The 14,849-nt window shown below is 35.5% G+C and overlaps 1 protein-coding gene across 1 annotated transcript in view; it reads right to left on the reverse strand.

The window, feature by feature from the left end:
* Positions 1-14,849, reverse strand: part of LOC138318646 (cationic amino acid transporter 2-like) — a 35,902-nt gene that overhangs the window by 2,705 nt on the left and 18,348 nt on the right. The window contains exons 3-7 of the mRNA XM_069261212.1: positions 11,952-12,074; positions 7,350-7,469; positions 5,249-5,444; positions 2,736-2,850; positions 1,601-1,738 (exon numbers count right to left, since the gene is read on the reverse strand). Coding sequence (XP_069117313.1) covers positions 1,601-1,738; positions 2,736-2,850; positions 5,249-5,444; positions 7,350-7,469; positions 11,952-12,069 — 687 coding nt within the window. The 5' untranslated portion in view covers positions 12,070-12,074. The remainder of the gene's footprint in view (positions 1-1,600; positions 1,739-2,735; positions 2,851-5,248; positions 5,445-7,349; positions 7,470-11,951; positions 12,075-14,849) is intronic.

Genomic DNA, 14,849 nt, shown 5'->3' on the forward strand with positions numbered 1-14,849 from the left:
CGTCAAACAAACTTTGAGTTCGATTACCAATTGATCGACTTCGGTTGCTTTAATTAGCAGCAAATGTTAGCTCGATCAAGTTTATTGCCGAGATGTCGGTAGAAATGCAGACATTTGTATAGCTCTGTGATCCGAAGACGGAACTCCGTGGTGATGTAAATTGTTGGATGTGACAAAGATTGACAACTGTTCTTATGACTAGTCAGCTTCGTATTTACATTAGCCGTTATTGTTTTACGTCCTTTTGATAGAAGTTATTGTAAACAAACTTATTTTCATGTAGGATTTAATTATGCCTATTGTATTTATCGGGCAGTTTTAACTCACAAAAATAAATAGTCGCAAAACAATTCAAGTCAAATAAACAGAAGCCGTGAAATAAAACCGCCGCGACAATAAGCGACATTAACAAAATGCTTTTGTATGCGATTTACTTTAGGTCAAATAAACTTTTTTTAACTGAACATTGCGAAAATCTTACAATTCAAACAGTCTTTTGTATTTAACGTCACGACCAAAGAACAATTGTGAAAGTTTATCATCATTACATAATATCTAATCAAGTTAATTTTGCTGAAAGTATTAATTATTTTTTCCGCTACATTTATGATTTTAAACAATTAAACAAGTGAACATTGTAAACTGTTGTATATGATCCCACTGTGGGTGGTATTCATCCTACCACAGCATGTCCTATCGTCATTGCTAGTCTGCAAATAGTTTCTGTCTTCGCGGCAGCATAAGAATGTAGTATAATCCTCATTAAGTTTATTATTTTATCTTTTTATTATTTTATTTCGTTGGTTTTATCGAATTCTCATTAGTGCGTTTCGTTAGTTCTATCGAATAAATGCGGCGTCTAGCATCAATCGAATAAATACGACGGAAAGAAGGCGGCTCAATCTGGATTTAAACGAACTCATTGTTAGACGATGGTGTTGGTAGACGAACGCGCCGCAATACACTACATCCGCCCTCGTCTCTATCATTGCGAGTTATCTTCAGTTTAATTTGCATACCAATTATCGTTCATGACACGTTTTGTCCTCGTTCGATTAAGCACAACGTGAATTAAAGGTATACTTTTTAATATAATGAAATATTTCAGTTAGCTTTTCAGAAAATGTATGTCGGTCTCCTGACATCAATTTCTACGTAATTGCAGATATCATTATTTTCTGATTATAACGCACCGCTGATTGCGTCAACTTGATTGTAGTGTTGTTGAATAGCGCCTCACTTCCGTCAGTCGCTCTAGCGTAATCATAGGCTTTGTGGTGAGGATTTATCAAAGAGTTATATTTGATGTTGCTTAAATTAATCTTTGTTATAATTTATTGATTTCACAAATTCTGCAGCCATAAGGCCTAAATGAGAGCTAATTCTAATCTAGTGAATGTTAGAGAACAAAACTTAATATGTCGATTTCAGCGAGATGAAACTGTAATTCTATCAAAAATCTATCTTAATTAAGCCAGGTTTAAATTCAAGGGCACACGAAAATCATCAAGTGGCATTCACTTCAGAAATAGTAATTTTGTTCAATTCCTTGGCCTTGGAATTTATCATCGATGGCATCTGGCGTGCAATGCACACTCACCCCTGTGAAACCAAATGGGAAGAAACCAGGCGGGTCTGTCCAGTTTTCGTGTCGAACATGGAAAAATCCTACGCACATTAGACACAAAATTACAAGTCCGTTCAGGAAGGTGAAAATACAGCTCACTACAGCAGATACCTAAAACCAAAAAAAAATGATATCAGATTTCCGCTGCGATCTTTAGAGTTGGATTGGGATTACATCAATATATGCAAAAATGTTAATGATGGAAAAAAGTAAACTTTTCAACAGGGCTCAATGACACGAAATGTCGTATAGCCAATGACTACAGCGAGAATGGTTTCGCGATGAAGTGACTGATCGCGGAATTTTGAATCGTTAAAATTGCATTGTCTTGTGTCCTTATCGCGGATATTGTAATGTGTCAAAAACATTGGCTTCGCGGTTAGTAACGGTCTTAATAAGAAAACATAACTGTTAATGGGACTGACACAGCTTATTGAAATTATCTACATGAGTATGGGGCTGACACAACTTATTGAAATTATCTACATGAGTATGGGGCTGACACAACTTATTGAAATTATCTTCATGAGTATGGGGCTGACACAACTTATTGAAATTATCTACATGAGTATGGGGCTGACACAACTTATGAATATCTATAGTAGGACACTTATTGAAATTATCTACATAGTAGGGTTACGACTTATGAAATTATCTACATTGTTAATGGGACTGACACAGCTTATTGAAATTATCTACATGAGTATGGGGCTGACACAACTTATTGAAATTATCTACATGAGTATGGGGCTGACACAACTTATTGAAATTATCTTCATGAGTATGGGGCTGACACAACTTATTGAAATTATCTACATGAGTATGGGGCTGGTACGACTTATTGAAATTATCTACATTAGTATGGGGTTGACACAGCTTATTGCAATTACATGTATATACATGAGTGGAGTAATACAATAAGATATCTTAGTGCAGTCATATATCAAAAGAAAGAAAACAAGATTGCCGTTTTGTTGATTAATTACTTCTGTAATAGGATTACACTACTAAGTTCACAAACCTGAAATACGATTACTTAGTTTTTAATACGTGGATTTTATCTAGTAGTGCTTTAAATCCATACAAACAACAGGGATGGAAAGTGTACCTTAACATCAATGATAATGATACTTAAGGCCACGAAGACGAGAGCACAGGCGACAACATCCGGGCTATCTGACGCTCCTGGACCTAACGACCAATGAAGTTGTCCCTCAAAGTATCTATAAATAAAAAAAAAAAGACAAAAAAAAACAAAAACAAAAAACAGAAGTTTTCAATGAGCTTGCTTTTTCTGTTTCAATCCAAAATACTTCAATAAACAATTTTATACAAAGTTTACGCTTGATTCCATATTATATTATATGCATTCATTTTTGTCTGAAATGGTTTGGTCGTCACATTTTTGTCAGTTCTCGGATCTCTTTCTAATCAAATGTTTCATTGTTCACTCATCGTTGTTATCACCGAGTACTAGTTGACATTGCTGGTTGATTGATTTTCTATTAACAACAAAGGTTATTTTAGTACCTGAGTGAGTTATCTAATATTAAATTAAAAGCATTATTCTCAATATCCTTTTTGTTATGAAGTCGGACAAAAAAACCGGACGGACATTCCTTTCCATAGACGCTTCGCTTCGCGTCTATGAGGAATGTCTGTCCGGTTTTTTTTCTATGACTGAATGTCCGTCCGTTTTTGTCGATGGCTTCATAACCTCAAAAGAAATTGAGAATAATAACCTTACTTTGATATATATATAGCTATGTCTCTATTGTTCACCATTACAAGAGAACAATACTAACCCTTTGGTAAAGCATTAAGGATCCGTGATCATCTACGTTGCTATATAAAACTAAAGTATTATGATTTATTTAGGACGAAAGTTGTGGACCATGATGGGTCGTATTATTTTGATGTTAAGTCCTTATGGTATGATTCATTACCATCTCACATCCTGTACGTAAATTCTTAATCTAGGTCGACGCAGCCGTCAAGAGACATGTCACCTACCATAGTTAGGTCATATTTCTACATCCAAGACTGGTGACAAGTATTCCTAGCCTCTCGCTACCCTATTAACAATTAATATCTAAATGCTTTTATCACTATAAAGTCCAGAATGTTACTATCGATATAAAAGCAACCGAAAGCTGCGGCAAATTGAGGCCAATTAGGATGTGACGCTAGTGAAGATAGCTTAAAGATATGGATATTACACTTGGTAACATTTTCTGTTGTTTTCTCATTTACGTACACTGTACGTGTCAAATAACCATTGTTTGTTTAGTATTTAACGTTGTGCTTCGAAGCATTTTATACCGGGTATATATTATAAGCTCTTTAATATGTGGATATGAAGGATAGGGATATTTTACCCGAGGGTCACAAAATGTTATAAGTCCCGAGGCTTGCCGAGGGCAGAATATCCATATCCTTCATATCTACATATGAAAGAGTATTTTTCCCTCGAAGCTTTATTGCATTTTTACTACTATGAATTTCCACCATTTTGAAATAAATTCTAATAAATTGCACCTGAAAGTCAATTATCCATGCAAGAAAATTGCGTGATATTTCAATGCAAATCCAGTTGTTTGTATCTTACAAGTTAACCCAGCTTATTTTATGCCAAAAAATGTTAAAATTGTACCGAAAAAAATAGTGATTTTGCAATACAGCTTCAGGCAACATGAGTGTATTGTTCTATACTTACCAGTATTTCACGTGTATGTATAAGAGAAATTACAACATTGTACATATATTAATGTACGATAAAGTTTGCCATTCATTTTTTAGCTAATCTTATAGACGTTATTCGACGAAATGAGCTTGAGATGAGCTTGAGGATCAAGAAAATACTATGTATTTTGGTGGAAATTTAAAGATATACGATGAATATATTTATAAGCATGGAAATGGTTACTATAACGTTATTTTCTATCCTTACATATATGCAAATACCCAGAGTACATCACAACACAGATACTACATTTTACGTATTTCTAAAGCGTCCACGTTACCATGTGCGAATGTCAAGTTACACAAGCCATAAGCTATATTCTATATGATTCATTCCTAATCCGTCGTGACTCATTATTGTTGATATGGAGTTACCAGTCGTCAGACATATTTGTCTTATTACATACCCTCCAAGACACGTGAAAGACATGTTCTGATGCGTCTATAGGGATTGTCTGGAATAGACGCCGATAAATTTACGTAAAGGTCAATCGGTTCTGTGTTGATTTATTTTTCCCGTGCAAAGTCGTTTATCCGGCATGGATGGTCGGGACACTAGCCCCGTAAGAGTGATATCAACATATTTACAAACTAAGAGACATCATTATGCAGTGTAAGCAACACACACGGAAAGTGTTTTATGTCTTTAATAGAAAATATTTGTAATTGCATATAATCTATTGTACCAGAAATGTTTAAAACAACTAAAGGTTTCCTCATATTTAGACACACTCTAATTCTTTCCGGCCGAAAGATGGATGTGTTGACATTCCAAGCAAAACAAAGAACCTGATCTTGATTTATAAAAATAGTCAATAGTTGCAGTCCCGTTGGTGGTAAGTCAGTGTGAACTGTCTGTCAACCTCCTTATGTACCTACCTATGAACCGTACCATTCATAAGAACATTAAAGTATTGACTCCACGCTTTGGCTGCTGCTGCTGCCCCAATCACGTACTCCAGAACCATTGTCCATCCCACCGTGAACGCACATAACTCCCCCAGTACTGCATACGTATAAAGGTATGAGGCACCTGCCCGGGGTAGGCGCATGGAAAACTCGGCAAAACAAATGGCTGAAACAGGTACACGATTAAATAAAATTACCAAGTAATAAAATTTAATAGTAAGACGTTACTTGGTTTTCATTTGAATTTTTAATTATTTCCCTACTACATAATTCCATACTGACCATTTGGGATCTATCTTTTTCTGCTTTCATCCAACTATTTGTCTTGACAACGACTAACATATATGTTTTTTTTTTTGTCGATGTGTGTATTCTGGCAAAATATTGGAATAAAAGACTTTGTTTGTTTGATTAGATTAAAGTCATATTAACAGCTATTTAGATAAACAGCACGTGGTCGGAATGTACATGTACCGTACACGACAGATTTCAGGCCCGGGTGAGTACATGTAAATGTACTGTAATTAACGTTTTACTGCACCGGCTGATTTGCGGATTGGTATACCCTACCCGCAATAGCATTTGTTATATTCCTAAGCAAAAACATCAGACTATTAAGATAAATCATTTCTCCGGTAATATATAGGATGCTATTGAGTGTACGGTGTACCAAACCGCAAAATGGTCGGTGGAGTAAAACATCGATTACAGCTCATTTGTTTTACCTGAAACAGGCCTGAAATTTGCACGTGGCTTCTTCCTACTAGACAGCTAATTCATATTACCTAAAACAGGTCTGAAATTTGCCGTGTACGGTACCTTTTGATCACGTGGCTTCTTTCCACTGGATAAATCTGACATCTCGAATCAAATGTTACAGGAATGAAACACCACGTGGAAACGTGCTAATTAACCAAATTGTATAGCGTCTTTTTCCACCTTTGATTAACTGGTGTGATGTTTGTTGGCTAATCAACACCTTTAGTCATCCCCAGGACCTAACTAATAGTGGTCTTAAACTTCCAACAAAATTGAAATGATAGAATGAAACTCAGGAACTGTAAAATACGTCAATCAATAAAGTATACTTTACACACTCACTGACACAAACTGCAGACATGTTTATTTTATCAAAAGAATCGGTAATACACACCTGTATATTAAGTGGATATATTTAAAAACGGATGTCCTTGTTATTAATTTCGTAAAAATTGCTCATAGTTTAGAGTTTTAAATTCCTTTTTTTTCAATACTTTATTGATATCATATACATCAAATGCATTTGACATTAGGCTACGCTTATTGAAGTCGTTTACATATTAGTTCTTACCATACATGTATATATACATTCTGCATTCATTATATTATTACAATATTTAATAGCTAAAGAGGGACAACTCCATCTTCATCTTTAAGATGATAGAATTGAGTTAAACTATTTTGTAATCATCATTCTAATTAAAAGTTTTTAATTTAAGATTAAGAAGTAATGCATATTTGTTGATAGACTAACCTACATTCAATGTGCATTCGAGGAGATATTGGGCCATACATTTTTTAACAGTATGTTGTTATCTTCAAGTGCAAAAATAGATGTCTTGGATCATCGTTATACATTGTCGATTGGTGTCATAGATAACCTTGTCTGACTTTATAATTGCCATCGATTTGTTTTAATTAATTAAAGTCCCATTAAAAGCCAGAGTCGTGTAAGGACGGCCTTCCATGTATGCGGTGTGTTGCGTGTATGAAGTGCGGGTGCTTTTTTTGGGAAACTGCGGTATATTCAAGTTGTGTCTTCTTGTATAGTGGACCCTTGCCTTTTTATAGTGCTATATCACTGAAGCATGCTACAGAAGACACCAAGCAACACACCCCAGCGCTATATTATTCAATGATGTACAAATAGATTGTCTAACGTTATATTATTTAAAAAGATTGTATCGTATTTTTAAAAGCCGTTGATAGAGATTGTCGTTATAATAGCAATCGGTCTACACTGGCATAATAATGGTTATTGATATAGCTATTATTGTACATGTAACAATGAAATGTTCATTATACCACTAACCTGATAATAGAGCTGCCACGCCTGCGAACAACACAGAGAGTACAGTGGATGGACCAGTCTGATGTTTTACCACATGTGTAATGATGACATACACACCTATGCCTAGAGATCCCCCAACGCCTGCAACCAATGAAAGGATGTGTTATATATTTAGGCAACGCACACACCAATCAGTTAACATGTTATAAATGAAAACAAAATCAACGAATCATATTCAATATCATATCTAATGGCGTTTAACAAAGTAATAATGTCTGTTATGACCATATGAAACGCCACTGTCCTAAACTCTACCTGTACGTAAACGCTCGATATAACACGGGTCGAATGATACTCTTCTCCGTCATCGCCATTATTTATATACTCGATACTCCAGGGATTCCGGTAACGATCTCTATAGATGCCTTAAATATCAAACAAAACTTTCAAATGTGGGAAAAGATACACGTCGCGAGAAAATGTCGTATCTTCAACTTTTGACTTAAAGTAATGTTTTCAAAAATGTATTAATCGTCTCAAATGGTCTATTCGTGCAAATGGTGAGTAATGTGAAGGACAGAAGATGAAATCACTTATACGATGTCGTTTTTTTTATAACAGAAGGCACGTGGCCTTGCATCTAGATAGCAACACTGTCGGACTAATCTGATCGGATGACTGTTTGATGTCTTTGGTGGCATGCCTCAGAGGAATTGCACTATTATAAGCAACATACCATACAGACATTCACACATTGCAGGCCGTTCTGAAATGACCATGGTTGTTGATATGACGTTACACCTAATAGCTCTATCACAAGAAGCCTTATCATTATACCACCATGCAATCATGCATAGGTTAGGCTATACATATAAGGAATGCGCGGCCACGCGAGTACCTTAGGAGAGTTACAGTTTGTATTTGCTCACAGTGTTAAATATCGTTTACAGAAACGTGCCAAACATCACACAAACAAAACAAGCATCAATAACTAATTACAAGCAATTTGGTAGTCGTTTTTAATAAAATAACCCAAGAGAGCAACATCTGAATTTGATTATTGTGCAATTTAAATAACAGCAATCGTGTGGCCCAACACATGTAATTATATTATCCCTAACAAATTAGTGAATACCATTCAGTAGTTGAAGCATACGTCGAACGACAGCCTCAGACACCGTAGGGTAATGCCTTTAAAACAATTACTGTCATACGGTATATAGCGTACAAATTAATTACATATTATGTTTGTATTTGTCGTGATCGTTTACAGTAAACAATTCATCATTTACAAGCAATTTGGTATCGTAATAAAATAACAAAAATTTAGAAAAAAATGGGTTTTTAATAGTAACCCAGTGTAATTATTGGATAACAGCTACATGAGCCTGACACAAACTAGTGCATTTGGTTTTTCGCCAGACACCGAGGGTAATGGCCTTTAAAAAATTATAACATGTTGACAATTTGGATATTTAGAAATTCATGCATTGATCGCCAGATGCTGCATTTAGAAATCATGCATTGTTATTGCACTATTTTGTTTATAATTTGACTTAATTGTACATGTACATATTCGCACAGAGATATATGTTCGTTCTTGATTATTAAATTTTATTTTCTTGGTCACATATGTGGTTTTCATGTTTGAACACCTATCTAGAGTTTATGCTTATAACATCCTATTATGCAGAGCCATTTGAAGACAACATGGTGAGCACAGACTTTGAAAAGTCCTTAAATGTATGAGTTGGCCTTGAAAGTCCTCAAATGAAAAGTTTGGCCAAGAAAAGTCCTTGAAATTCACCAAACGGACTTGAAAAAATACAGTTATTCTAAAATACATTTTGATTCCCCGTACAAAATTCACATTATAGCATAAAATCGACATGAAATTTGATCAAAGTTGTTCTGGGCGAATCAACCTGAAATCCAGATTTTTAATTCCGGTCTCCGGATCGTGTTCTCGTTCTGATTTAGACACATTCATGAACTTCATTTAATGAACAATTTCTTCATTTTTAATCATCAGTGATGATAAATGATTCATTCAGCAATTGTTCCAAAAGTTGTAGCATACAAAGCATTTGATTTTAGTATTGATTGAATATATGTTTTATTTAATGGGGCCTTGAAAATAACAAAAAAGGCCTTGAGAAGTCGTTAAAAAGGCCTTGATTTTTTTCTTCTTCAAATTTCTGCATGAACCATGAGACAACCTCTTCCTTTGGATATATTGTTTTCGACCGAATCATCTGTCTCTTAAAATGAACCACTTTATCATTTTGTTAATTGATATATTTCAGGAAGGAAACTGACACCTTCATAAGTATGGTAGAAATCCCAGTCGTACTAGATGTTAACGCTTGCTGCACTTGTGTCGCCATCCGTATCGAATTATTTCATTAATAAAAGTTACTATTAATTGACTTAACCAACCTTATCCAAGCTAGTAATTTCCTATATTTTACCCATTTTAAATATTTATCACTCGTCGGGGTCCGTTTCGTTTTCTAACCAGTCATCGTTTTAAAGTTCTTCCGTACCAAACTATCGACCAATCAGAAATCACTTCCGAAACCTCTCTGTGAGGACATTTAAACGAGTCACATGATGTATAAATATACATAGATTTATTAATTAGTTGTCATTGACACAACTGTAACTGATGGAACACAGTTAAGCTATCAAAGCGAAATACAATTTTGATTTTAACGTGAAAACTGAACAGCTACAATGTTTAAGCAAGTTAATTCACCGTTTAAAAGATGCATTTGGCGTTTCTTGTCAGGTTTAGGAAAAGTTCATATCTACTCGTTAACATCCAAGATCATGTGTAGGATACTTTGTGGAATTGATAAAAAAAAATACGATTATAAAAATTAGCTTTTCCTGTCATGCATCTTAAACTACAGAAGCAAGAATATTTTTTTCATGTTTTGTTATCCTTTAATGACAATCTTATTATGGATTTCAAATATGTTCTTTAAAATTTATTTTTAAGAAATTAAATAAATTTAATAGCTATAAATTGTGCATATCAATAAAAAGGAGTAAAAGTTGCTCAGTATAAGAGACCGATTTTTTGCCGGTGTATGATTCTTAATGTATGATGCGTGCATGCCTGTGTTGGAAGAATGGGGTAGACTTGTTGAGTCTTATTTTCATATTAGACACTAGTGATCATTTTAGTGCATTTTACTGCCAGAGACATCGAATGATACATCCCATCTGATCACATGTATGTTATACTATTATTGGCAGATTCTTTGTGCGTATCCTTGTGATATTGGGGACTCCTGATTACTTAATAGTGCTTTTCACTATATAAATGCGCCGAAGATGCCTATCAGCACACCCTGTTAGACCAAGTTTAAGGCGGGTTGGTGTTGAAACTTTCCATAAATGGTTTCCTGCACGTAGGATGTTGTATGTATCCCGTTGAAATCGTAGAAAGGTAACTTAATTTGGAATCTAATTTTCCCTTCTTCTATCGTGACTCAATATTTTTCTTATTGACATCGCATTCTTTTTAAACTATTTTGGCGAAGAAGTACTTGGGTTCCGTTCCCTGTCCTGACCGAGACGCGCCATAATGACCATAGCTGATGACAATGAGTTTAATTGTGCCACTTTTGAGATTTCGGCATACCAGGACAAGGGGGTTCTTTGCTCGTCGGTACCTTTTACTTATGCAAATTTAGACTTTGCTGTTGCAGCTAATCACATGCGACCTTATAACCAACAACACTTGTTGCGTTTTTTTAGAAACATTCTAACGTAAACTTTAATCCAATAAAAATGGTCGTTACGCAGCATATGGATTTACTTTAAGATAAAATCACCCTGTATAACTACGCAAGCATGTGATTTGTGACCTTTAATCACGGACACTTTCCACGACACGATCAAGCTGAATATTGATCGTGCATACTGACCGACCTTTCAATATGTGCCCTCCGGATTGGGCTAACTCAATTAACGCTGGGGCCTTCACACAGTAAATTATACTCTTCTCGCATTAGAACATCCATAAAGATTACGTTAAGTTACTATCATCGTACATTACACTATACATTTATGGCACAGTTTTGCTGCTATTACATGAACCAGTCCTGGCCTTTCTTAGCCTAGGAGGAGATTCTTACGCTTTTACCTATTCGGTATATGAGTAGTTTATTATGTGAATTAAACCCATGACCCCAGGTTTTGCAAACCCCTTCCAAGGAACGTAGCCTAAATGTCGAGTAGAAGACAATATGTGGTATTTGAAATACAACGCATCAAACATATACGCGATACTAACAAGCTCGTGGCTCTTGGTCCGCTCGATAAGTTATCCAATAACGATATAATCCTGTCATTCCATCGCGTTTTGAGTTGTAAACATGCCTTTAAGTGCAAGTGACCGGTCGTCATTCGCCTTCTCAAGATTTTAATATTTTTACTTGTCTCTGTTTTAATGTAAAAATCATTCAGTCATGAATTAAGAAACGTTCATTGTTGCCACAATCAAACAAGACACAATCCTTCGGTGGCAAATTTGGCTACATTCTGTATGAAAAATAGGCACGTCATGTGAATGACGGGCTGGTCGCTGAGTTTGCCAAATCGTGTACATACCTATTCCAACCAGATCAAAGATATTGAGTCCCCTTTTGAGTTGTGAATCCTTTAGGCTTTTGTTATCGATCGTTTTTCTTCTGACCACCGCTCGACAGAATCGACCAAACACCTCCATTTTACCTAGAGTAATAAAGAAAAAATAATTTAGTGGCATACATTTTTGGATGTGGGCAGTTAAACCTATAGATAAAGGTCAAATACGACTGTAACTGACAATTCTGCATACTTAATATATATAATGGGTTTAGGTCACTAACGGTAAAATAGATAGAACTCAACGGCTTAAAGTTTCAATGTTGAATCATAAATAACTTATTGTAGTTCAAATAGTCAAGTATATGTTTGATTAAAAATATTAAATTCGGCCTGTACAAAGTGTAAATTCAATAGGTCAAGCGAGTATAAATCAAGGTTAAACCATTTTGACTCAGATATCAATGTTGTTAATCACACCCAGTTATTGAGTAGCACGGCTTAAAGTCGAGTATAATACACTTTAGATACCATTTATGTTTAGAGAAGATACTTTATGTAATAATTTCAGGATGTTCTTATGAAACACAGAACTCCTTTTGTTTTCTTCAAATGTTTGCTAGATTACTGTATCTCCTTGTGTGGTTCAAATACAGTTGAACTTCGTTCAGACAAGCTCGTATAATTCAAAGGCCCTGCCTAAGTGTTGACTGTATCATAAATACGTTATGACAAGATTAAAGGCGTAATACTTACAACAACCGACTGAACTTAATCAAACTATTAGATAAAACGGTGTTGCGCATATGCTTATGAATGCGCTGCATGCAATATTTTCGCTTGGAAATTATAACATCTTGAGAATCTTTACACAGTTGATGATCTCTGTATAAAGGTTCCACTACCTCCATTTACTTATCCTCATCGACATTTCAGAAGCTTTGCTTGTTCAAAGCCACGTGCGGTTTGAATTATTTGCGATCGGCTGCACATCATGCCTGTCCCTTTAGATGAACTATCAACACATACGTTGTACTAAACTAGTGACACAAGAAGACGCGGTAAATGTGTCCCGGAATACTATGGTTCTACTTGTGATAAGGCCACTGGGGGATACCGAGATCGCAGTTTTCTAATTTGGTATCATAATAGAACGTAGTCAACAATCATTTCTGCATTAGCATCTATATTTCATAGGTACCTACGTTAGAGTTATAAACAATATCCGGCTGTAGCTTATATATGTGTAAATCGTCTGTGGGGCAGGTGATCTGGTCGTTTTGCCGCTAAAGGACAGCGTTCACTGTCATATAACTTCACTTGTGCTAGTTACCACATATGGTCATGACAACACAAAAAGGTGAAGACGCGAGGGATCGACCTAGTAACGGCTATATAGTGAGAAGCTTCTTCTGCCAGTCCTTCGCAACCATGGAGATATCTCACGCTCCCCATGGAGTTATTATTCACCGTGTGGTCATCTTCCTATTTTGTCAAATGGCGTGATATACTGTGCATCGTAGTCACGTGTCATTGGCGATAAATCGAACGTATTCACGTGGGATCATTATTACGTAACGGACAATAATTGATCTGTCTGGCGTGTTATCAAGTCTGATTCTTATCATTATTAACATTTTTTTTCAGAACATTATATCATACATGCGGCAGATGTCATGAGATAAAACAGTAGTTCAACATCTACACAAATCGATACACTTTTAATTATTCACGAATAACGAGAATGACATTTCTGCAGAAACGGATCCCTTGTCAATTAATTTGATTTATTTATTCGGTGACATTTATCGACACTAAGTACTTGGAACACATATGAGTTACTTTTATCAAAGGCTCTGGGTTCTGTCCCCTGGCCGAGATATACCAAAGTCTTATAGGTGGTAGTTTCTGCTCCTGCTTGACGCTCAGCATACCTGGAGTTGGACGACTGGTTCGTCCGTTGTCAGTATAATGTGACCGTGTGGGGTGTGTTGCATGGTTTCTTCGGCGGCATGCTTCAGTGATATTTCACTATAAAAAGGGCAACCACACACTATACACCGCATACATGGAGGCCGTCCTTACATGAATCTGACTGTCAATAGAACGTTAATCATTCAAACAAATAAACTATGTTACTCAGTTTTATAAAAGAAAATGAAATAATACCCGTTCACCGTAAGCAACACTCTTACGTTTGTCAGACAAATACTATATACAGGCTAATTTCTTTCGTGTGTTTACATTTTCCGAATTTTGCGAACTTTTATGTTAGCAAATAAATATAGGCTTCAGTAAAAATTAAGTAGTGATTTCACACAACTGTTTCATTTTCATCTTCGTATAATGATATGAATCACGAAATTAAAGTCACACTATACGTACCTACAAACAAAAAGTTTGATTCGACTCCGATATCATTAGTATTTAGATGTAGTTGATATTAAGTTATGTCAAAGAATGTTTGTAATGGTTTCTAAATAACTTTGGTACATCTTTTGTTGAAATTCGATACTTGTAACATGCCTTCATTTTCAACTAGTCGCCATAAAAGTTACGATTATTGTCGAACGGAAATCGGAAATTTCATGACCCGTTCTCGAAGAATTCAGACCGACGTAACGTAGTTACGGTAGTCACACTACGTTCTCGGCAACGACGTTACAATGTCGGCAAACTTCGGCTGGTTTGACTAAATGGGACCTACCTAGCGATGTTCAATATTTATTTGATATTTTTTACCAAAAGTTTTCGAATCATTATCGCTCATCTTGACTTCGATTTAGTCCTGTCTCTGCTTGATTTTCAACAGGATTATATTTTTCAAAATTCTTCTGAATCATGAAAAATAAGACATACGGATATTGGGACTTTAAGTAGCCGCGACCGAATGATGGTTTACAATATCTAAGTTATTTAGAA

Source organism: Argopecten irradians, chromosome 1 (genome assembly GCF_041381155.1).
Source record: "Argopecten irradians isolate NY chromosome 1, Ai_NY, whole genome shotgun sequence".
Lineage (NCBI taxonomy): Eukaryota > Metazoa > Mollusca > Bivalvia > Pectinida > Pectinidae > Argopecten > Argopecten irradians.